At 24.8% G+C, this 26,540-nt stretch overlaps 1 protein-coding gene across 1 annotated transcript; it reads left to right on the top strand.

Annotated features, from left to right (window-relative positions):
* Positions 1-208: 208 nt before the first annotated feature.
* Positions 209-26,131, top strand: LOC127281309 (NGFI-A-binding protein homolog). Its single transcript, XM_051304958.1, has 11 exons — positions 209-1,392; positions 17,350-17,451; positions 18,253-18,390; positions 18,523-18,866; positions 20,523-20,729; positions 21,734-21,984; positions 22,215-22,320; positions 23,370-23,440; positions 24,031-24,142; positions 24,457-24,519; positions 24,628-26,131. Exons 1-11 carry the CDS (start codon positions 1,158-1,160, stop codon positions 24,733-24,735), a joined length of 1,737 nt encoding a protein of 578 aa, XP_051160915.1. The 5' UTR covers positions 209-1,157; the 3' UTR covers positions 24,736-26,131.
* Positions 26,132-26,540: the final 409 nt, after the last annotated feature.

The raw sequence follows: 26,540 nt of genomic DNA on the forward strand, positions 1-26,540 counted from the left end.
TATTATCGTTTTAAATAGCAGGTGTCTACTATCGGGTATCGATCACTGTACCTTTTTCTCTATTAAAATTTTCTTAAGGTGCTTCTACATTTTTGCATTAATTCTGAATGCGCGCGCAACTCAATTGTCAAAAATTAATTAATTAATCCAATTTACTTTGTTATAATTTAGTCAAATAAAACTAAATTAATCAAAATTCTGCTTAATATTCTATAAGGCAAATATACATGTGTGCCAATAATAGTTCCCTTTCTTTCAATTTTTTTTTCTTTTTTTTTATATAAACTATATAGGGATACCTAACCCAAAAGGAGTGGGAATTTGTTTTTTTGAATAGGAGAGAATCAGCGAGTGACGATAAAATCCAAAGAGATGTGGAAGGGGCGGAATCAAATACTAACGGAATGGGGGGTAGAACATATAGATGGGGACATGAACACATCTTTCTCTCTCTCTCTCTCAACCACTACATCTAAACTCGATGAAGGTGGGGATTGAGGATCAGACACTCTCTGAGTAGTATACTATGAACCTCATTCCTCACGACGCAAACAATGTGCAGCACGCTATCGTGCGGTACACGTCTCGATATTTTTAATTTCTTATAAATATCATTAATTTTCAATTTACATTCTTTATTTTTTCTTATTATTAAAAGAAAAAAAAACCAAAAGTAGAATTGTAGATAATTGATAGCAAAAATAAAAAAAAAATGTAAAAAAAAAATTTTTCCTATAATAAAATAGAAAAATTTTCTTCTATAAGTGTTTTCTTCTTTTGTCACTATTTATTTATACAAAAATACAAAAAAAAATAAGAAGAAAAACAGGAATAGTAATTTAGAAGAAAAAGTGAATAACAAAAAAGCCGGCCGGCACGGCACGTCATCGGTTTGTTTGTGTGTGTGTGTCTGTGTGTGTCTCTCTCTATCTACAAAATCTACTGCATGTTTTTCTTTCTGTGATAAATTTTTGCTGTTAAAATTTGTGTTTTGTGATTATTTTCAATAATTAAAAAGTGCATGCTGTTTTTTTTTTTTTTTTTTTAAATAAACCGTTAAAGCAGTGAAATTTTTATGAATGATTTGTATGTATGTATAATACGAATGCGAATGGGGTGTTAATGAAAGGTGATATTAGTGGAGGTGGTGGTTTGGTATGGATGCAAGAGGAACTGCCTCAGAAGAGGCGCCTCGTGGTGCCGCGACTTCCTCACCAGTGCCATCGTCAACTCAAAAAAATGTTACAACAACGACTACAACATCGATTATTACGACGCCAACAACAACTGTGCAAAGCGTTGTTTTGCTTTCAAGTCCACCGCCTGCACCCCCGCAAACTGGACATCAAACTAATCTTCCAAGAATTCTCAGTAGAAATATTAATGGCACATGTAAGTTTTTTTTTCATTTTTCTATAAATTCACTTCGTAACTTGTTTTTGTAATATTTATATTGCGTCTTTTTTTTCCACGAATATAACCTATAAATAATCTATATATTTAAATGTCATCACTTTTTTTTTATAGCAGAAACAATTTTTTTTTTATCTTAAATACATTTTTTTTATATCGATATTGCATTTTTTTGTGCGTTACTAACAAAGCATAATTACAGGGCCTCGATTTCGTTTCTCGCGTTCTCCTTTAGCTTTTTTTTTTTTTGCGCAAGGAAAATAAAAAACCAATACTTCTCCGAGTTTAGTCTCCGCATCTCACAAAAGCCAAGCAGCATAACTATCTATATAGCTTTTTTCTATCGTGTATATATATATATATATATATATATATATATATATATATATATATATATATATAGTATATGTATGCGATATCCTCGTCCTCGTCTCTCTCTCGCAATTTCGACTTTCAGAGAGAACACCAGCAAAACCACCGACCGACTTTTTTGTTATATAGTTCTCTCTGCCCGTTCGCCCCGACTCTTTTGCTATATAGCTGCTTACGACTCCGACGATGCTCGTCCGGCAAGAACGAAGTTGGCAAAAACATTCTCTCGCAATGCTCGCGCCGAAAGCGGAAGAAAAAGTGCGTTTTTGCTTCTTGCCTTCCTCTCCGCGTTCGTAAAACCCTCACCCCCGCCTTTCCTATATATATATTTCTATCTTGACTACCCGAGTCGAAATGCTTTTTTTTTTTTTTACTTTTTTTTTCTTTTTTTTTCTGTTTTTTTTTTTTTTTTTTTTTTTTTTTTTTGCAAGGATGAGTCATCTCCCATCGTTTCAGATGTGTACACAAATAAAAAGTAAAAACAGTAACTTTTCTTTATTGTATATGGATGCAAAAAAAAAAAAAAATACCAGGATTTAATGTTTTTAGACATAAAAATTATATTGTAAATTATATTGTCTTGTGTTATTTGCAAAAATTATTTATTTTATTTTGAAAATTGTTCTTAACTCAAATCTAAATTAGTTCAAACATTGAAAAAAAATTGACTCAAATAGACAGTTACTTGAGTATTATTAAATAAATATATACTTGAACCAAATAAATTTTTACATGGAGCAAATAAATATTTACTTGAACCAAATAAATAAACATTTGAACCCAATAAATATATACTTGAACTAGATAAATATATACTTGAACCAATCAAATATATACTTAAACTAGATAAATATATACTTGAACCAACTAAATATATATTTGAAACAAATCAATATTTTTTGGAGCAAATATATATTTACTTGAACCAAATAAATATATACTTGAACTAGATAAATATATACTTGAACAAAATAAATATATATTTGAACCAAATAAACTTTTACTTGGAGAAAATAAATCAATGAAATATATTTTTGAACCAAATCAATATTTACTTGAATCAAATAAATATATACTTGTACTAGATAAATATATACTTGAACTAAATAAATATATACTTGAACCAAATAAATATATACACGGAGAAAAAGAAAAAGTAATTTTTACTACTTTCAGAGTAAAACTGGACCAACTCGAAGTTTCTGCGCATCTCTGGCAATTTTTACTCCAAAAATAGTAAAATTTATTATTTCTGTAGTAAATTTTACTGTTTCCGTTGTAAGTTTTACTATTTCTAGAGTAAATTTTACTATTTTTGGAGTAAAAATTGCCAGAGATGCGCAGAAACTTCGAGTTGGTCCAGTTTTACTCTGAAAGTAGTAAAAGTTACTTTATAAAAGAAATCTTTTTTCTCCGTGTACTTGAACCAAATAAATATATACTTGAAGCAAATAAATATTTACTTGATCCAAATAAATATATACTTGGATCAAATAAATATTTACTTGAACCAAATAAATATATATTTGAACCAAATCAATATTTCTTGGAGCAAATATATATTTACTTGAACCAAAGAAATATATACTTGAACTAGATAAATATATACTTTAACTAGATACTTGAACCAAATAAATATATATTTGAACCAAATAAACTTTTACTTGGAGAAAATAAGTATTTACTTGAAGCAAAGAAATATATTTTTGAACCAAATCAATATTTACTTGGAGCAAATATATATTTACTTGAATCAAATAAATATATACTTGTACTAGAAAAATATATACTTGAACCAAATAAATATGTACTTGGAGCAAATAAATATTTACTTGAACCAAATAACCAAAGCCAAAGCCAAACCAAAGAAAATAAATATATACTTAAACTATAGATAAATATATACTTGAACCGAATCAATATTTACTTGGAGAAAATAAATATTTACTTGAACCAAATAAATGTATACTAATTTAAATTAGTGACTCACTTTTCGCTTTAGAATTAGTTAAATTTTATTAATTGTTTGTAAAAGTTACTGATAATTAGTAAAATTTCACTAATTTAGAAGCAAAAAGTGAGTCACTAATTCAAATTAGTAAACATTTTTTACTAATTCACATTTAGAGAGTAGATAAATACATACTTGAACCAAATTAATATTTACTTGGAGGAAATACATAAATATATACTAGAACCAAATAAATATTTACTTGGAGCAAATATATATTTACTTGAATCAAATAATTGTTATTTGAATTGTATTTGAAACCAATAATTTCTGTATTTTAAAAAAAATAACACTCAAATAGTAATTTTTTAATACAAATAAAATATATTTATTTGATATAATAGTCCTGATTATTATTTGAATTAAATTTTTTTTCAGTAAAGTATAACTAAAGTAAAATTTTGTTTAAATTTCTCCTTTAGCCATTAGTAAAAAAAAAAACAAACTAATTATTAGTAAAAAAGGGGTAACTAATTTTTAGTGGTAAAATAATTTTAAAAAGTATTTAAAACTAATTTAACTAGTTATCAGAAATTTTAGTTATTTTAAGTTAACATAACCTAAAAGTGAATTTAACTGATAATTAGTTATTTTTCACTAAATGATTAGCATATAGAAATATTATTTGAATTAGTAACTGACACTTTTTGCTATTAAATTAGTTATTTTTAACTAATTCAAAAATTAAATAATTAAAATTAGTTTTTAATTTATAGAATTCGGTAGAATTTTTAAAAGTAAATAATAGTAATAATAATAATATGTTATTAAAATAAAATCACTTTTTAGTAATTTAATTGAAAGCACAGCTGCTTATAATAATTTATCTAAATAATGCCTTTTGTTTGTTCATCTTGTATGTACTATATAGTACATTATATACCTACTCTTTGCGCCCGACTAATTTTTTTGATATTTTAAATAGAATACCTGAATGTAATCTAAATATATCAGGAAATCTTTTTCAATGGTGGGCGAGTGCACTCGAATAGAGTTTAATTTAAAGAAAATAATAAAAGGATTGTAGATTCATATTATAAAGATCTAATATTCCATTTATAAATTACGGAACTTATAAAACGTCGTTTTGATTTGTCAATATTATATATATTATATAATATTTGAATTTTAAATTTAAATAATTAGTTAAAAATAACTAATAATTTGTAAAAATCACTTATAGGTTATGATAAAATAACTAAAATTTCTAGTGCGACTAATTCGCAATAAGTTTTTGACAATTTTTTCAATTTCCATTTAATTAATAATACTTATTTATTATTTATTTCTCATTCAATCGAATTTTATATGCAAATTTTTATTTGTCTGAATTTTTAATTTCTACGAATTTTAATTTGTCCGAAATTACAAATTGACCGAAAAAACAATTAACGGAAAAATTTTGGCGCAATTTTTCAAAATTGACCATTCACGACATTCTTGACAATTTCTGATTGGTCAATTTTAAAAAATGCGCCGATATCTTTCTGTCGATTGTTTTTTTCGGTCAATTTTTAATTTCGAACAAAGGAAAATTCGGCGTCTTAAACAAATTTTAAATTCGGATAAATTAAAATCATAAATATTTATTAATTTTAGTGTCAAATTTTAATTGTTGACTTATAAATATATACATGAATAATCATTTTCCCATGTTGCACTTATACGTCAATAAAAGACGAAAATTATAAAAAGGATTCTCACGGCAAATCCTTCCTTGAATAAATTATTTTTTTTCTGTACTTCTGTTTTTTTTTTTTTTTTTTTTAGTCAAGAGAAAAAGGGTCCGCTACCACGAACTTGAATCTAATACGCAATGTCTTTCATCCATTTTTTCAGAATGATTTATTATATAAATTAATAATAATATTGAGTTTAATAGAATTTTAATGAAAAATTATTAAAAAAATTTTTTTTTTTTTACTTACACGCAGAGAAATGTTTTATTTGAATCAAATGTAATATATTTGAGTTAAATAAACGTATATTTGTCTCACAGCCTACTATAGTCTATTTATTTAGCGTTAATAAATTTTTTTATTTAAATCAAATAAATATTTATTTGGCTCTGAGACAAATATATCATTTCTCTGTGTATAATTTCTGTATTTAAAACAAATAAAATTTAATTGACACAAATAAAAATTATTTGGTTCAAGTAAATATTTATTTGATAATAATCAAGTAACCAATTATTTGAATCAAATAAATTTTTTTTTTCATTATATTAACCTATTTATTTGGGCTAAATAAAAAAATTTATTTGTCATAAATAAAAATTTTATTTAAATCCAAATAAAAATTTATTTACAACAAATAAATAATTAATTGTTGTAAATAAATTTTTATTTACAACAAATAAATATTTATTTGAGTCAAATAAAAATTTATTTACAACAATTAAATATTTATTTAAATGAAATAAAAATTTATTTACAACAAATAAATATTTATTTGGCTCTGAGATAAATATATAAATTTTTCTGTATAAATTAATTTCTTGAAAATTAAAAAGAAAATTTTTAAATTTATAATAATTTTCTAGAAAGTTTGCTGTAAATGAAAAATCATATATCTATCCCACGATATGTCAATTGTAAAAAAAAAATCGGAACAACATGTTGAAAAGACGTTCTTTGAAAAAAAAAAAAACCTCTCGCTTCAGACCAATATCGTCAGCATATGATAAAAAACTTCTTAGAAAAAAAGTGTTTCGTAACGAGAGGTCGCAACAAAAAAGCAAGGCCTATTGAAAAGAGAGCGCGATGCGACTACGTCAAGTCCTTGGGAGAATATATATATATATATATATTCTTTTTGTTTTATCTCGTTTTCTCTTTTAATTTTTTTCGCGGGAAAGAGCCAAATCAGGCAATCATGTGAAGGCACTGCTAAAAGGTGCAAGGAAAGGTGCTTTTGAAAGGGATGAAAAAAGGGGTGTGCAAGGGGTCACGTTCAGGAGCGATGGTATATATGTATATACGCGCATTTATGTATATATATGTATTTTAAGACAGGTATAGAACGACGCATCACGTCGCATCGCCCTTTTGGATTATCGCTTAAACAAAAAAAAAAAAAAAGTAATCAAAAAAAAAGATGGAAAAAAAGTTATATAAGAAACGCAACTTCCTCACACTATATATATACCCCCTTTTATTATCTTTTAAGTGAAATAATTTATTCAAGAAATTCCTCTTATGGGAACCAAACAAATTTCATTAGGCGCAAAATGTAAAAAAAAAAGTTTCAATAATGTAATTTAGCATTTTGGGATTTGCATATATCTATTTAGTTAGTTATTTATTAGTGTCGTATTCTCTAAATTCGAAAATTAGTTAAAATTTAAAAATAACTAATTTGATAGCAAGAAGTCAAATATTGATTCAAATAGTATTTCTATACTAATTTTTTAGTTAGAAATTAAATTATTAAAAATTTTTAACTAATTTGAATAAGTGACTCACTATTTGCTTTTAAATTAGTTAAATTTTACTAATCCAAAAGCAAAAAGTGAGCCACTAATTCAAATTAGTTAAAATTATATATACTAATTTAGATTTAGAGACTAGTTACTTTTTTCTTTACTACACTCAGAGAAATGGTATATTTGTCTCGGAGCCTACTAACTCATTTATTTGTTGCAAATATATTTTATTTCATTGAAATAAAAAATTTATTTGAGGCAAAGAAAAATTTATTTCTGACAAATAAAACTTTTGTTTACGCCAAATAAATAAGTTACTAGGCTCTGAGAGAAATATACGTTTATTTAACTCAAATATATTTTATTTGGTTCAAATAAATCATTTCTCTGCGTGATAATCTCTCTAAATCTGAAATAGTAAAAAGTGAGCTACTAATTTAAATTAGAAAGAATTTTCACTAATTTTTAGTCACTTTTTACTAAAACTTTAGTAAAAATATTTAAAACTATACTAAATCAGTAATATTTTACTAAAAATTAGTAGAAATTTTTACTAATTTGAATTAGTAGCTCACTTTTCACTAATTCAAATTTAAAGTGATAATTATTTTTTTTTTTTTACTAATTACTGAAGCAGAAAGTCAGCTAAGATTTTACTAACAATTAGTTATTTTTAACTAATTTATATATTTAGATAAGATGCTCTGTAAATTTGAAAAAACGATATGTTTCACTAAAACAGAGAAAGTTTTCGCTATTCTAGAGAAACATATCGCTGTTTCAGATAAAGATTTTTTTCCGTTCACCCTCTAAATCTGAATTATTAAAATTTTTAACTAATTTTAATTCGAACGTAATACTTAAATACTTTTTGCTTTTGAATTAGTAAAATTGAACTAAATTATAGTAAACAAATTTTTTTTACTATCTAATTAGTAAATTTTAACTAACTCAAAAGTAAAAAGTGTGTCACTGATTCAAATTAGTTAAAATTTTTACTAATTCAAATTTAGAGAGTACAAAAAAGTAAAAATTGTTAGTTATTTTACATTTCTTATCATTTTTTAGTAAAAATATGATCATTTCTAATCTCTAAATCATAATTAATCACTTTTTACTAATTGATAATTAATTTTTAAATATTCATTAAATGAATTAGTAACAGTTTCGACTAATTTTTAGTGAAAAATAACTAATTGTTAGTAGAAAACTACTAATTAATTTAGTAAGGCTATACTATTTCAAATTAGCAAACTTTACTAAAATTATAGTTTTCTACTATATCAATTAGTTATTTTTCACTAAAAATTAGTCGAAGGTGACTAATTAGTAGTACTAATTAACTAATAACTAATAACTAACTAACTAACTAACTATAACTAACTATAGTTAAAAATAACTAGTTATTAGTAAAATCTTGAATAACATTTTGTTTCATTAATTAGTAAAAAGCAACTAATTTTCAAGAATATAATTGAAAAAATAGTCAAATTTAACTGATTAAATTAGTTAAAAGAAATTTTAATTTTTTTTACAACCTAAAATTGAATTTAACTATAATTAATTACTAACTATTGTATAATAATTAGTTATTTTTAACTAAGAAATTAGTATAGAAATATTACTAATATTTGAATCATTAACTTATTTTTAGCTATATCAAATTAAATATTTTTAACTAAATTGGCAAATTTAGAGAGTAGTAAATAAATCTTACAAAACTGCGAATCTCTTATATATATATTTGTATTTTTTAAGATGGTGGCATTAATTGATGAGTGGCAGCCATTTTTATAACGTCGTGTGGGTAATAAAGCGCGACAGGGGTTGAAAATGAGGGGTGAAGCTTATGGGTTGAACCTTTTCCTTGTGACCCACCGGGACAGGGTCCCAACTCCTCTTTCATTCAACCAACCATGTATAGGGATTTATTCACAAGTAACGTCACACATTTTTAAGCATTTTTTTTTTACCTACCCTCATCCCCCACCTCTTTCTGTTGTGTCACCCCCCTCAGAAAAAATGAAAAAAAATACACAGAAACGTTACACAAAATAACTGAATTTTAAGCTCCTCCCTCTCCCCTCGCAATGTGTGAAGTAATTTATTATAGTTTCTTAAATTGCAGCTTTGAAAACTAAACAAGCGGAATTAAATTAATTATACATGATGTTTAAGAATATTCAAATTCAATTCAATTTATTTCGGTAAAACCTTAATTTAAATTCTGAAATTTTATTTAGAATTGTTACCGATTGGCTTGCGGAAACAGATTTATAGAAAAATGGAAAAACGAATAAAGTAACTTTTACTATCTTTAAAAGTAAAGCGGTAACTGTCTGCAGATTCTGCGCATTTCTGGCAATTTTTACTTCAGAACTAGTAAAATTTACTTCTGAAATAGTAAAAATTATTCCGGACATAGTAAAATTTTACTACTTCTGGAGTTAAAATTGCCAGAAATGCGCAGAAACTGCGGACAGTTCCAGTTTTACTTTTAATACTTTAAAAGTAAAACTGGAACTGTCCGCAGTTTAGTAAAAGTTACACAGAAAATTAAAAGGCATTAAAATAAGCTGCAACGCTTATTATTTTAATCCAATTTTGCGTTGCAGCTTATTTTAATACCTTATAATTTTCTGTGTACCTTATTCGTTTTTCCATTTTTCTCCGTGTAGGAATTTAATTTCAGAATTTAAATTAATTTTAAGGTTTTATATGCTAGATTTAGAATGATTTTGAAAGTATTTTTGTTATTGAATTAAATAGAAATGAAGAGTAGGATATAAACTGATTGAATATAAAATTCGTCAGTTCATCTAACCTTCAAATTTTTAACACCCTATAATGCCTACTCTCTAAATCTGAATTAGTAAAAATGTTAACTAATTTGAATTAGTGACTCACTTTTTGCTTCTAAATTAGTGAAATTTTACTAATTATTAGTAACTTTTACTAACAATTAGTAAAATTTAACTAATTCTAAAGCAAAAAGTGAGTCACTAATTTAAATTAGTAAATATTTTTACTAATTCACATTTAGAGAGTATATCGAAGTTGTATATATGTTGTACCTTATCAAAAATTGACTATACTGACACGATACTATGGTGCCAGTACCGCGCCAGCACAGAAAATTAAAAGGCATTAAAATAAGCTGCAACACTTATTATTTTAATCCAATTTTTCTTATTTTAATCCATTTTGGTATTAAAATAAGCAAAATTGGATTAAAATAATAAGCGTTGCAGCTTATTTTAATGCCTTTTAATTTTCTGTGAGTAGTCAATTTTTGATAGGGTATTTAAAGAATCTGTATACAAAATTTGAGTAGAAAGAAAAATTGCGAATCGAACTGAGCAATTCGAATTGTTTTTAAGTTCCTTTATATATACATAAAGAAAAAGTTAATAATTGTCTTTACTAAATAAGTATAAATATGACGGTCTTTTTATTAAATTTTTATGTATACCAGCACTTCAAGGAATGAACCAGTTTCTTTCTTTTGTTTTTCTTTTCTTTTTATAATTCCTTTCTATCCTGATAGTACCCTTTAGCCTTCTCTCTCTCTCTCTCTCTCTCTCTCTCTCTCTCTCTCTCTCTCTCTCTCTCTCTCTCTCTCTCTCTCTCTCTCTTATATACATCAGAGAAGCGACACCGGCATCTCGGTTTGATGAGAATCCTTTGATTGCTATAGCAATGTTGGCAAAAAAAAAGAGGAAAAAAAAACTAGAAGGGTATAAGTTTATATCTTATAATTTTTCTTATATACATTCAATAAATTACTGTATTAATATTATAGCTATACCTGTTTGTATAATATGTATACTTTCCACTTTATATATTAGCAACAATATCTTACTGTACAACTACTGTGTGCAAAAAAGCATGCAAGGCAAAAAAATCATAAAGTATATAATATACAAACGTTTCTAAAAACATTTTAGAGGTCTGCCAAAATAGTGTGTTAAGAACGTTTTATGTTCTAAAAAACAAAAACGATTTTATAATTCCTTTAGTTTCTGTATTTTCAATATAAGTGACATGCTTTGAAGAAAGAGGTCTAAAATGCAAAAATTTATAGGTTATGTTTATGATTCTTTTATCTTTGATTAAAGAACCCACACAGTATAGTGAAAAATTTACTGAACATATAAACTTGAGTTGCGAGGTTTAGTATAGGTTTTAAATATTAAATTATCCACCCTAATTAAATTTTTACTGTGAAAGTTGAATTGAAATTAAAGCTTCGTCAACTTTCGCAGCAAAAATTTAATTATAGGGTGGACATTTTAATATTTAAAACCTTTATCATACCTCACAAGTTTGCACATAAAGATTTATAAATGTTTAGTAAATTTTTCGCTACTGTGTGGGTTCTTTAATCAAAAATAAAAGAATCATAAACATAACCTATAATTTCTTGATTCTTAGACCCCTCACTGTAAAAATAAAGTATACATACTAAAATAGTACCGATTTTAGGTATCAAAATAGAACCAAATGACGAAATTTAGTATCTAAAGTCGGTATCGACTTTCGTAAAACTTACCTGAATATTACATATCTAAAAACGGAAAATTACACCTTTTTGAAATATCAATAGAGGTTATATTCAGGTAAGTTTTTCGCAGTTTTATTATGTAAAAAAAAGAGGAAGCCAAAAGAAGTACATAATAGTAGTCATTGGGATGTTTTAAATGAATTATGCGTGATTGTACGTGGGTAGGTTGGTTAAAAGAAAAGAATTGTCTTCTAAGGAAAAGAGGATGAAGAAAGAATAAGGTATGCCCCCGCTGTGCGAGAGTAGAAGAATATGTATCAGTTGGTTATAGAGGTTTACAAGTATATATATATATATATAATTGTGATGAGAACAGATATGTATGTAACATTTGTTATATAGTATATTGGTTTCTCTCTCTTTCTCTTTCTCATTCTCTCTCCCTCAGATTGGGGGGTGCAGTAAGAAGTGTGTGTGGGGTTAGTCTCTGTATGCACACTCTTGGATCAAAAAGGAGTGATGGTTGGGGGTAAAGGGGGTAAGCACTGGCGACTCAGTCCATCTGCCCAGTGTTTTGTCCGCCGCGGGGAGAGGAATCGTAGCAAAAACTCACCTAACCCTTCCTTGATTACAATGTCGGCAAAAAACGAAATACTAACCGCCGTGCACAAACGGGCGCTAAGAAACTAGACTCGTTTTTGTTATAAGAGAGGGAGCGCGCCCAGCTTCGTCAAGTATTGGACAAAGAACGCACACCCCCCTCTGCCTCCCCCTCTTTCCACCCTCTCTGTCATTTCTTTCCGTGTTTTGTCCAACATAATAACAATCATATATATATATATGTAAGCTGTACCAAAATATTTTATTATTGATGTTTTTCCTATCTTACGCAAAAGAAGATTTTGTTTGTGATAAAAAACAACTAAAATATCACTAAACATAACCTATAATTTTTTCTAAGGTCCTTTTAAGGAGAGCGTTGAATAATATTTGTTATAACTTAAAAACGCTTGTACTGATAAATTCTGAGTATACTAGAAATTTGTCAAAGGTTTCACTAATTTTGACAAATTCCAAGTTCAGAATTTTGTGAGGTGTATATACACTGCAAAAAGAAGTATCTTATTTTAAGATGTTTTGGTAGCGTTTTGAAGACATCAAGACATCTTAAACATCTTAATGTCTTAAAAACGCTACCAAAACATCTTAAAATAAGATACTTCTTTTTAGCGCCTTAAATACTAACGAAAATTGTTAAAATACTGAATCACAATATTATATATACTAGTCTGCCTTGTAAATATTTATTCACTTTTTTTCCTTTATAGTAAAAAAAAAAAAAAGTTGATTGTCTATTGTATTCTCATAAAAATATTTTTAATGAACTGCACTGTACTTTTTTTTTTGTCTTATTTTTATCTTAAAAACCTACTTTATGCATATATTTTTCTTTTTTTGCGTCAATTTTTTTTTATTTTTACCTGTTTTTGCAATATAGTGCATATAGCTTTATATATATTTACCATATACATATATTTATCACGCATACCGATTGGATGTCTGTGTCTATTGTCTGTCATTTACATAACAACTTTTTTTTACACCTAAAACGGGCATATTGTTTTTATGTGTTATTATAAAGAAACGTTGTGCCTCAGAGGATAATATAAATTCTTATGTATCAATAATAAAACAAATTCGCGCAGTGAGATTAGTAATATTTTCCTTCTATTTGTTTTATGAATATAAATTTCAGTCTCTTAAAGGATATAAAACACACATTTTTAGGTATATAGAAAATTATTAGTATACATGGGTTAGCATTCTCAATTTGTGTTCGACGAACCCGGGTTCGATTCCTGATTACTTTTGATTTAAAATAATTTTATAAGATATAATTATTTTTTAGACGAATTTCCCCATTAAACGAAGTTTTACAGAATTTTTAAGACGCCGAATTTTTGTTTGTCCGAAATTGCAAATGGCCGAACAAACAATCGATTTCGGCGTGTTTTTTTAAAATTTACCAATCAGAAATTATCAAGAAAAAACGCGCCGAAATCAATTGTTTGTTTGGTCATTTGCAATTTCGGCCTCTTAAAAATTCTGAACAATAAAACTTCGTTTAAAGGGAAAAATTCGTGTCAAATGCAAATTTGAAAAATGAAAATTCGTCTAAAAAGTAATTATGTCTAATAAAATTCTTTCAAATCAAAATTCTAATTATTTTTATGGAATAATAATTAAAATTAAATACTAATAAAATAAAATCAAATTGATGACTTCTTCTGATTATGGATCTTAATTGTAAATAAAAAACAAAAATTGAATTTTAAGAATTTTGGAGATAGTGATGACTTTAAAGGAATTGAATGGGGGTAAAAAAAAAAAAAATAAAAACCTTTTCAATTCCATTTAATAGCCGCATGCGGTATGCAGCGCAATGCAACTATATGGCATGGCACATCAGTTGTCTGAGGTTTTTAAACAAAAAACATGTGCATTGCTATCCACCTATCGCTACTTATACCATCAGGCAACTTCAGGGCCTACTATATATAAAAATCTCGCGAGACAAGTCACCCTACGCACGGTCCAGATCGCATCTTGTGTATATATGTATATAGCGTGAGATCGGGCCCTGGTTCGTAATAAGATCCGTTGGCCAGTTTTTTAACACCCTCCACCTATATCCTGACGAGAAAAGTGGATCCCCTTCTCTCTTCACCGCACACAACCCCACACACGCCTTTCATTCTCTCTCTCTCTTTCTTTCTTTCTCTCTACCTGTTGTATTAATTTATACGCGATACGTGTGTGCACGTCGGCATGTTTTTCTCACAGTTCCTCGAAATTTGCAAGAAACTAGTCCACAGCAAATACTATTCGCACTGTGATGCCTTGTGACTTGATCCCCGTTTTAAAATGATCACTGATGATATTTTGTTTCAAAAACATAAAATTTTATTTGTATTGGTATTTCTGAGGCGTATATGATTTATATTTAATAAAAATAATACCTTCTTATTACGATGAGAATTTAATATAATTAATTAGAAGTTTCATTATATAAAGAATTTTATTGTATAATTATTTTCTTAAGATGAATTTTTATTTTTTGAATTAGGATTTAATGAAATTTCTTTTTATACGATTTTTTAGTTAACAAAATTTAACCAAATTTTTTCCACAATTTTTATTCTATAATCGCATTTAATTTACATGATTTTTTTATTTAGCATCAGAATTTTAATTTAACAGAATTGTCATTTAATTAAATTTTACGTGATTCGAATTTTTAAAATGACAAAAATTCCATTTTACGAAATTTTAATTTGTCCGAATTTCAAATTTGGCGGAAATTTTTAAGATGCCGAATTTTCATTTGTCCAAATAAACATAACCTATAAAAAGATTTCGGCGCGATTTTGAAAATTGACCAATCAGAAATTATCAAGAAAATCGTGATTGGTCAATTTTCAAAAATTGCGCCGAAATTTTTTCTGACGATTGTTTGCTGGCTCTATTTGTAATTTCGGATCACGAAGTAAGAATAAGGAGTCTTCACTTTGAAGGAAAAATGTCCCCAAATCTGGTACAAGCATTCCGGAAAATTAGAATAGTCGGAGGTGGCGTTCGTAACGGGAAAAACCTTAAACTATTGATTTTCCTAATTAAAGTCGTCTGCTATTTTTGAAAAGTATATTATAAAATCACATAATTCCATATTTTTGAAAAATTAAGTAATTGAATAAATAGTAAATGTTAAATATGAAATATTATTTGTATTTAAAAAGTCATTTACAAATTAATTAATTTTATTAATTTTAATGAAGTTCTTTAAAAATTCACTAACTTTAAACTTTTTTTTAATACACATTCTTTAACAATCAATTCTTGTTTTTACAGTACGACGAAAGTTCGAAAGGTAGTTTAATTATACCTTTCCAATGGTATATTATTTTTTTTTTGGACAAGCTAATTTTCCTACAGGTGAATTTAAGTAACGTCACACCTCGAAAATGTGTTTTTTTAGATTCAGCAAAATTGCACGAAGGAAAAAAATATGTTTTTCTTACTTAAAAAACACCTATTAATAAAAAAAAATGTTTCGTACCATTGGCAATTTCACTGTAAACTGGTGTGCTTTATGACAATATGAAGAGTTTTTAAAATGTTTTAAATTATTGAATTTTACTTAAATATGATTAAAAACATTTTTATTACATTTACTTTTACAAAGAATTTTAATAATTTTAAAAATAATTGAATTTCGGAAAAGTCATATATTAGCAAGATTCTTAGATCGAATTAATTCAATTTTAAGAGATTTTTAATGCAAACTTTTTTTTTACAATTAAATAGCTACAGATTACTGTAAAAACAAAAAAAAAAAACAATAATTGATTGTTAAAGAATGTGTATTAAAAAAAAGTTTAAAGTTAGTGAATTTTTAAAGAACTTCATTAAAATTAAGAAAATTAATTAATTTGTAAATGACTTTTTAAATACAAATAATATTTCATATTTAACATTTACTATTTATTCAATTACTTAATTTTTCAAAAATATGGAATTATGTGATTTTATAATATACTTTTCAAAAATAGCAGACGACTTTAATTAGGAAAATCAATAGTTTAAGGTTTTTCCCGTTACGAACGCCACCTCCGACTATTCTAATTTTCCGGAATGCTTGTACCAGATTTGGGAACATTTTTCCTTCAATCCACGCATGGAGTGAAGACTCCTTATTCTTACTTCGTGTTTCGGATAAATAAAAATTCGGCTTCTTTAAAAATTCTGTTAATTAAAAATTCGTGCAAATTAAAATTCAGTGAAATGGAATTTCTGTCATTTAAAAATTCGAATCAGATAAAATTCGACTTAATGAGAATTCTGGTGAATTAAAATTCGTTTAAATGAAAATCCTCTAATAATTCTAATTTAACCGAATTTTTAAATGTTAGAATATCCAATATTTACCAAATCTTTATTTGTTAGAATTTTTATTTGCAAGAATTGTCGGTTAATAGAATTTTTAAAACGAAGAATCTTTATTTGTCCGTAATTACAAATTGACCGAATAAACATAACCTACAAAAAGATTTCGGCGCGATTTTTAAAATTGACCAATCAGAAATTATCAAGAAAATCGTGATTGGTCAATTTTTTAAAAATCGCGCCTAAATCTACCTGTCGATTTTTTATTGGTCCACTTGAAATTTTAGACAAATTAAAATTCGCCGTTTTAAGAAATCTATTTAAAAAAAAAAAAAAAAAAAAACAATATTCGTACATACGAAAATTCGGAAAAATGCAAAGATTCAGTGAATTGAAAATTCAAATATTTAAAAATTCGAATCACTTTAAATTCTGTTAAATAAAAATTATGCTATATTAAAATTCTGTAAAATAAAAATTAATTTAAAAAGAAATCCTGTCAAATGCCAATTCGTAAAATGAAATAATTTGTCGAAAAAATTATTATAAATAAAATATTGTTGAAAATGAAAATTTTAATTAATGCTTTTATGAAATAATTATGGGCCCCTTTTTTAATTATTTTTTAAATATTATTTTAGATATTATTAATATATAAATAATTTTTTCTATTTCCAGTGGTACAAACTTCAGTACCTCAAAATGAAGCAGAATTACAATTATATCGAGTGATGCAGAAAGCTTCTCTACTTGGATATTATGACACACTTCTTGAAATGGGTATAAAATAAAAAAAAAATTTTTTGAATAAAATTCTAAGTAATTTTTTTATAAAATTTAAAAAATTTTAATTATAGATACAATTTTACGAATATTATTACATATTTGATAAGAATTTTTAAGGGCAGGTCAAAGTCGATGCAATTTTTTCATTAATGCTCTATGTAAAAATTGCTTCGACTTTGACCTGCCCTTAAAACGCTAAATTTCAAATTTGTCTGAAACTGCAAATGGCGCGAATTTTAAAATTAGCCAATTAGAATTTTCTATATTAATCATTTCTGATTGGTTTATTTTAAAATTCGCGCCATTTGCAGTTTTAGATAAATAGAAATTTATAGTGTTTTAAAAATTCTTGTCAAATAATAATATTCGTGAAAATAAAAATTCCGTTGAATGAAAATTCTGCTATATTAATATTTAGTTAAATTAGAATTTTTTTTTAAATAAAAAGTTGAGTAAAGAGAAATTTTCCGCCAAATGAAAATTCCCGGAAACAAAAATTTGATAGCGAAAAAATTATAGTTAATTAAAAATTCGTTTAAATAGAAATTCTATCAAATTTAAAAAATAAAAATTCGTCTAAAAAATAATTATATCAAAATAAAATTATTTATTATGAAATTTTTTACAATTTATTAACATATTTATTAATTAATTAGTTAATTAATTTATTTATTTAATTTTTTACCATTTATTTATTATTGTTATTATTTTTTTCTATTTATTATTTGTCATTTTTTTGACAATTATTTTTTTTTTTTTGATAAACGATTCTAATTGTAAATAATTTGTTTATAGGTGGTGATGATGTTCAACAATTATGCGACGCTGGCGAAGAAGAATTTTTAGAAATAATGGCACTAGTTGGAATGGCCAGTAAACCACTTCACGTGAGACGTCTTCAAAAGACTCTTCAAGAATGGCTAACTAATCCTTGTAAAAAAATATATCTGTTTAAATTTTTTTTTTTTTTTTTTTGAGACCAAAAATTACAATTAAAAATAATTATAAATTATTTAATTAAATTTAATTAAATTGGAATTTATAAAAATGATTTTTTTTTTGCAGCTCTTTTTCAAACGCCAGTTGTTTCAACATCGGCAGGAAATTTGAAAACACCATCGGTAACAGGATTTCCTTGTATTAGTCCAAGACTTCAACAAACAAATTCAACGGCGACAATTTTATCAAATTCACAATCAATGACATCAGCTTCAACACCATTTGTCGCCTCACATTTATCTATAGCATCATTGCCTTCGAGAAGTGTCAGTCCAGTTGTGCCTACTACAAATGTTAATGCAACAATAACACCTGTTGCCTCTTCAACATTTAGACATAGTCCTAGTCCCAATAATAATGCTCCATCATTGCCGTCTTATCCAACTGTCAATAGTCCTGGTATTTTACAGGTGAATTCATATTTTTATTTTTATATATATATATATGAAAATACTATAAAAAATTATTTAAAAAAAAAAAAAAATTTCTATTGCATCAGCAGTATTTTTGTCATACGCTTTTGAATTAATTATTTTTTGTGCTTTTAGAAGAAATTGTTACAGTAACATATTTTGAAACGCAAGAAAAAGCTAAAAAAAAGTTAATTTGTTAGAATTTTTATTTGACGGAAAGTTCATTCACTCAAATTTATTTTTAGTCAAATTTTTATTTTTTTTTTTTTTTTTTTGAATAATTATTTAAGAGAAATTCCATTTAACCGAATTTTTATTTTATACATTTTTTATTTTATTGAATTTGAATTTTATAGAATTATTAATTCCTCCAATTTTCATTAAAGAGAATTTTCATTTTAAAAGAATTTTCCATTCTTTGAATTTGTCAGAATTATTATTTGCTCGAATTTTTATTAAACAGAATTTTCATTTTATTGACTTTTTATTTCAATGAATTTGAATGTTTTATAATTATTATTTGCCGAATATTTATTTTACAAACTTTTTTTAATTTCATTGAATTTGAATTTGACAAAAATATTATTTTCTTAAATTTTGTCTTTTTAAAAGAATTTTTATTTCATCAAATTTTAATTTGACAGAATTTTTATTTCATCGAATTTGAATTATTATTTACTTGAATTTTCATTAGATAGAATTTTTCATTTTACAAACTTTTTATTTAGTTGAAATTTAATTTGTTAAAATTATTATTTTCTAGAATTTTCATTTTACAAATTTTTTATTTCATTGAATTTAAAGTCAGCATTAGTATTTTACAGATTTTTTAATTTATCGAAATTTAATTTGTCCAAATTATTATTTGCTACAATTTTCATTTTACTAACTTTTTTTTTATTTCATTGAATTTTAATTTTTATCAAAATTATTACTTGCTCGAATTTTCATTTTACTAAATTTTTATTTTATCGAATTTAAATCTAGCAGAATTATTATTTACACCAATTTTTTTATTAGAAAATTAATAGAATTTCCCATAAAAATTATTAATTAGAATCTTTATTTTAAATTACCTATTTTATAAGAGATATAATTATTTTTTAGTCGAATTTTCAATTTTCGAATTAAAATATAACAGATTTTCTTTTTATACGAATTTTTACATGACAAAATTTTTGTTTTGCAGAATTTTAATTTAGCAGAATTCTCATTGAATCGAATTTTGTGTGACATGAATTATTTTTAAAATGAAAATTTGGCGTCTTAAAAATTTGTATAAATTAAAAATTTGTACAAATAAAAATTCGAACAAATTAAAATTTAGTAAATTGGAATTTTTATTATTTAAAAATTCGAATCACATAAAATTCGATTAAATTAAAATTCTTTTTTGTCATGTTAAATAAATGACTCTAAAATAAAAATTCCTCCAAACAAAAATTTGGTTGTTTAAAATTTTTATTATTTAAAAATTCGTATAAATAGAAAATCTATCAAAATTTTAATTCGAAAAATGAAAATTCGTCTAAAATTAATTATTTCTAATAAAATTCTTTAAAATGAAAATTCTAATATTAATTATTTTTAATAATTAATAATTGCAAATTTTTGAGGCATTTAATAAATTTGATTCTATTTTTTCTTTTTAAGGTTGGCACATGTGAATCGTCTTGTGGCAGTGGAACAACGCCAAGTCCAAATGCAATTGCACCGGCAAGTCCACCTCAAACAACGCCAACTTTATTACCATCGCAAGTTCAAAAATTAGCCGACGCTGCAGAAAGACTTTCGTCTTCATTGAGGCCACTTGATCCAAAACCACATAATGTGAAGAAAAAAATATGCAAAAATCTCGAGGTGTTAATTGAAATTAATTTCTTTTTTTTTTTTGCTTCCTCGTGGAGGAAGCTATGTAGTCCTTTCGTTTATAAAATTTTTAAAAATGGTGAAAACAAATTTTCCTCTATATAGAAACATGTTATATGAGATCCTGATCAATTGTCCGGATGTATGTATGTGTGTGTGTGTGTGTATGTGTGTGTGGATAGTTTTTGTGAACACGATATCTTTAACAGGTTTTAATGGATTTGCGTAAAATTTGGTAGGCTTATTTAACACATTAATCTCTCAAAAATGACAAGAGGATTTTTAAAAATACCCCAAAAAAAAAATTTTATCGTCTTTTTTCCAAAAATTTTTTTTTAATTGAAAAAATTTTTGAATCGAAAAATTTAAGGTAATATATAATATAATCGTCTTCTTTATGTCAAGATGAATCGATTGATATATATAAAATATAGATTTGATTGAAATTTAAAGAATTAATGAAAGTTAAAAAATCAAAAATTCTCATTTTAGCTAAAAAATGATGTGTTTATTTAAATTCATGTTTATATATGAAATAATTTTATTTCCTGCATTGAAACGAATTGGTTGGTATATATAAAGTATAGATTTGATTGAAAATTTGAGAATTAATAAAAATTGAAAAATCGAAAATTCATATTTTAGATAAAAAATTTTGTGTTTTTTTAAAATAATTGTATTCCTTGCATTAAAACGAATCGATTCGTATATATAAAGTTTATGTTACACTCAAAATTAATTAAAATTTTCTTTATTTTTCAAAAAATTTAATTAATTTAAAACATTTTTAACTCGAAATTTTTTAAATCAATCAATTGAATTGGACAAATTCATTGCTTCCTTCACGAGGAAGCGAATTTTTTGCTTCACATAATGAGGAAGCATAATGTTTATGAAATAAACATAAAGGACCCCCTTCTTGTTTTTACTATTTTAATAAAAAAAATAATTGTACTAAATTTGCCACGTTTTATTCTATAATTTTTTGTTTTTAGATAGTGATGGCCATGTCAGACACTGATCCACGTAGAATGGAAGAAATAAGAAAATATGCGGCAATATATGGAAGATTTGATTGTAAAAGAAAACCAGAGAAACCATTGACGTTACATGAAGTATCAGTTAATGAGGCAGCTGCTCAAATTTGTAGTTTTGTTCCTGCTTTATTGACACGAAGAGATGAATTATTTCCCCTTGCTAGGCGAGTTGTCAGAGATTCTGGTTATCACTATTCTAAAAGTCAATAGTGAGTTTTTTTATTTGCGAACTATTCGAATTTTTATTATTTTTTATTCATTTTTCAAAATATTTTAATATTTTTTCCCAATTTTTATTTTTTTGTTAATATTTATTTTAGTAATATTTATATTATTGTTATTAATATTTATATTATGTTTATTAATATTTATATTATTTTTATTAATATTTATTTTATTACACTATTAAATATTTTTTAATTAATATTTATTGTTTCAGTTTATCGTTATCAAGATCGCATGAGAATGGCGACGAAAGTGATGTTGAAAGATTAAAACGTCAAAAATTGGAACACGATAGTATTGAGGGTGAAGACTCACCGCAGGTTAGATTGCAACATTGAAAGCAAAAAAAAAAAAATTAATAAAAATTAATATCTAATTTTTCAAATAAAAACCTGCTAATGTTGCATACATTAAAAATGGTCAATGTAATTCTCTGTTGCTAACCAGCTAATAAATTCATATTAGTTTCTAACCCCCGTTCGTGCACCGCATAAAATCTGTAGAGCACAACTCATCATAATTCGCACTTTTCTACGTAACCCTGATTTAATAACAAAGGTCAAGTATAGCATGACCAAATGCTTCTGCTGGGTGTTTCGTTGTATTTTAGAAATTGCATGTTTGCACGTTGAATTTTATTTACAAAATTATTGCCTTTTCTATAAAAGACTTGTGCACGATAAAAAAAAAAAAGCTTGATAATTGTTTCCAAAAAAGAAAAAAAAAAAAAAAAAAAAAAACTTCTATATGTGAAGCGCAGATCAGAAAAATATTTATCCGAATATTCACTTAACAGTATTTTCAGTAGCTAAATATTTATTTAATAGAATTTCTATATCTAATTTTCTATATACAAAATTTATTAAAGTAAATTTTAATTCGAAGCGCATTATTACATAAAAATTATAATTCAGAAATTTCATTTTAAAGAATTTTATTAAAAATAATTATTTTTTAGACGAATTTTCAAATTTCGAATTAAAATTTTCGAAAGATTTTCTATTTTTACGTTAAAAAAATTTTTTGATACCGAATTGGACAGAATAATTAAAAAAAAACTTATTTCGTATAGTCATTTAATTTACAGGACTTTTTATTTTAGAAAATTTTAATTTAATCGAATTTTAATTTAAAATTTGTAATTTCGGACAAATGGAAATTCGGCGTCTTAAAAATTCGAAACTATCCCCTTTTTTTTTTTTAAAGCGCATCACATATAAAAAAAAATTTCTTTGAATTTGTTAATATTTGCAAAACAAAAAAAAGTTTATATTTTTTTTTTTCTATAAACTTTTTTTTATCAATTTTGCATTGAAATAGCTCATTATTTTTTTCTTTTTCTACTGTCTGTAGCAGTTCTCTGTTTCAGGTTGAATTAGATCTTCGCTGTTCAAGTTCAGAAATTAATAGTTCTTCTCTGAGAAGACAAAAGTCGATGAGGTAGTTATCAATTTTTATTTTATATAAAATAAATTTTAATTTTATTAATAGCAATGATATTAGCAATAATATATAAAAAAAAAAAAGAAAAATGAAAATTAATTAAAATTTTAAAAATTAAAAATTCATGAATAATTTGTTAATAGTATTTTTTAAGAGATATCGTAATTTTTGTGAAAGAAAATATTTATTTCTAGCGGTAGACCTATATCACTTGTTTTTCGTTATAGTATAGTGTTAAGTAGTATAGAGGCAAATAAAGTGATGCACAAAATCCCACTTGACTAACACTACTGAAATTGACTGTAGACGTTTACTTTTAATAAAAAAAAATTTTCATTTCAAATTATTTTTCTCAAAAATACGAAAATTTAAAGAGGGATTAAATTTTTGTTTTCACTGTCCGTCCATTTATTTATTAATAATTTTTTTGTCTTTAAGTTAATAAATTATTAATTAAAATTATTTTCCATTTAATAATTTAATAATAAATTTTAATAAATGTCAAAATTATTAATAATTTCTGTAAAATATATAATATTTTTAAATATTAGTTGAAAAAATTTTACATAAATTTTTAATTGTTTCAGTCCAGTTTGGCAAAATAAAGGTGATAATGGTTTATTCAATTCCAATGTTGAAGAAGTTAGCGACTCTGATAGTCAATTTTCATTTTCAAATGATGAATCTTTGTCTCTTCAGGTTTGTTCATTTTTAAAACAATTATATTCATTATCTATACAATTCTTTTTATTTTTTATTACGCGGTATATTAAATAATTGTTTTTGGCGAAAAAAATTATAAACTACAAATTAATTTTCCAATAATTAAATAAAATAATTAAATTAAATTAAATTAATAATTAATTAAATAAAATAATTAAATTAAATTAATAATTAATTAAATTAAATAATTAAAAGTCAAACAAATTTTCAAAGCGATATCCTTATTCTTTAGAAGAAAAAAAATATTTGTGTAATTTTTAATCTAATTAATATTTATTATTTCATTTTAGGACGCTAACGATATTGAAGGAGAAAAAACTGATAAAGAAAATGAAAATGATTTTAATCTTAAGGTATTATTTATATATTTATAAAAAAATAATTTTCAATTTTTAATTTTGTAGCCTCTATTTCCGATTTATTTGATACTCTAAATTTTTTTTTTTTTTTTTTTTTTGCAGGTAATTGCATCGCGTGGAGATAATATAATTGCAGTAGCAAATCCAGCCCTAATGAATTGCAATCGTTCAATAAAAGAGGAGCCAGTTGATGAAAAGTCAGTTTTATGATTTATTTCCAAAAGTTTCTAAATTATAAAAATATAAAAATTTCAAAATTTTTTTGCAAAAATATTTTTACGAAAAAAATTCATTTCTAACCTCTAAAAGTATATATAAATATAGAAATTTCGAAATTTTTGCCAACATATTTTTTACCGAATGAGAAAACATTTTTTTTTAATATAAACAAAAAATGTTACAAAAAAAAATACACGGGTCATTTTGTACATTGTGGCAATAATTTTCGAATTATTATTATAAGTGAAATAAAAGAATCTTGAACTCGTTTTTTTTTTGTATATTTAACAAAATTAATATGATTTTAGTTTTCTTCAATAATTATTATTATTATTTATATTTTATTTTACAATATTGCCTTTATTTGAGAAAAAATGACCCATGTATTTAAAAAACAAAAAAAATTGTAAAACAAAATAATAGTTCTTTGTCGCACTAACCTTTTTATTTTTGTATTTTACGCCCGCAAAATGATGTCGAAAGTGCGTCTTCTTTTTATAACAGTAAATGAAATTACTTTTTATGCAATTGTATTATAAATATATAATAATTATTGTTATTATGTTTTTATGTTCTATTTATATTTTACATTATGTAAATATTCATTGTAAATATATTCCAAAATTTTAATTTTATTTCACTCATTTTTGAAAAATATAATTAAATTGTTAATGTTATATATATTTTCTTTTTACTTATGGTTTTATCTTTTACGATTAAAAAAAAAATGAAAAAACTACTTTATACACTGAAAAATACACTATTTATAAATTATAAATATTAAAATTCACTTGTTGAGGGAGCGTTCGTAAACTATATATGTAAAACTTCTCAAGGGGGTGAAGAGGTTAGGGTATTTGCTACTAGGGGCAAAAATGGCGCTAGTGTACGGAAGTGTGCCACAAAGTGGGCAGGGGTTAAATTTTTGAAAAAAAAAAAAAAAAATTGGCAATAGTTTATAAACGTTCCCTTACAAATAGTTTTAAAGCACTTGTCTACATTATAGTAGAATATACTTCCCGATATACATAAAACATATTAAGAGAAAAATTGTTATCTAGTTTTATAGCAAGAAAAAAACAAAAAAAATTAAAATAAAACATTTTCTAAAATGAAAACATTTTTTTTTACTGATTTTGAAAAGGTAAGGAAAACTAGGTAAATTAATCGAGCAACGGACAGAAAGATTTCGGCGCAATTTTTGAAATTGACCAATTACGAGTTTTTTTTTTTTTTTTTTAATTTCTAGTCAATTTTAAAAATTGCGCCAAAATCTTTCTGTTGATTGTTCGGACAATTTGTAATTTCGGAAAAATGTAAATTCGGCGACGCAAAAGTTTGTACAAATTAAAAATTGTACAAATAAAAATTCGAATAAATTTAAAATAGTACAAATAAAAATTCGAACAAATTAAAAATAGTATAAATAAAAATTTGGACAAATTAAAAATTGTACAAATAAAAAATTTGGACAAATTAAAATTCGGTGAATTTGAATTTCTGTTAAATTAAAATTCGATTAAATGAAAGTTCTTTTAAATAAAGTCATATGTAAATTAAATGACTATTTTAATATTCTGCTAAATAAAAATTCGTTAGCTAAGAATTAATGTACAAAATAAATTTATTATAAATTATTTACATAAAACGATAGTTTACTTATAATAGTAACAATTGGAAAATTTAGTTTTACATTATGTGATAATAATAATTTTAAAAATGTAAATATTTAATTTAATATTAAAAATTATTAAAATTTAATTCTTTTTTAAAATTACAGATTTATTTATTTGAAA

The sequence above is a fragment of the Leptopilina boulardi genome, unplaced genomic scaffold, assembly GCF_019393585.1.
Source record: "Leptopilina boulardi isolate dan_hultmark-lab unplaced genomic scaffold, ZJU_Lbou_2.1 LbouV2_266, whole genome shotgun sequence".
Classification (NCBI taxonomy): domain Eukaryota; kingdom Metazoa; phylum Arthropoda; class Insecta; order Hymenoptera; family Figitidae; genus Leptopilina; species Leptopilina boulardi.

Bases quoted from the DNA above. Each gene is read 5' to 3' on its own strand.
- LOC127281309 (XM_051304958.1), top strand. From the start codon at position 1,158: ATGGATGCAAGAGGAACTGCCTCAGAAGAGGCGCCTCGTGGTGCCGCG. The intron at 22,321-23,369 runs GTTAGATTGCAA...TCTCTGTTTCAG, and splicing joins AGGGTGAAGACTCACCGCAG to GTTGAATTAGATCTTCGCTG. The intron at 24,520-24,627 runs GTATTATTTATA...TTTTTTTTGCAG, and splicing joins AAAATGATTTTAATCTTAAG to GTAATTGCATCGCGTGGAGA.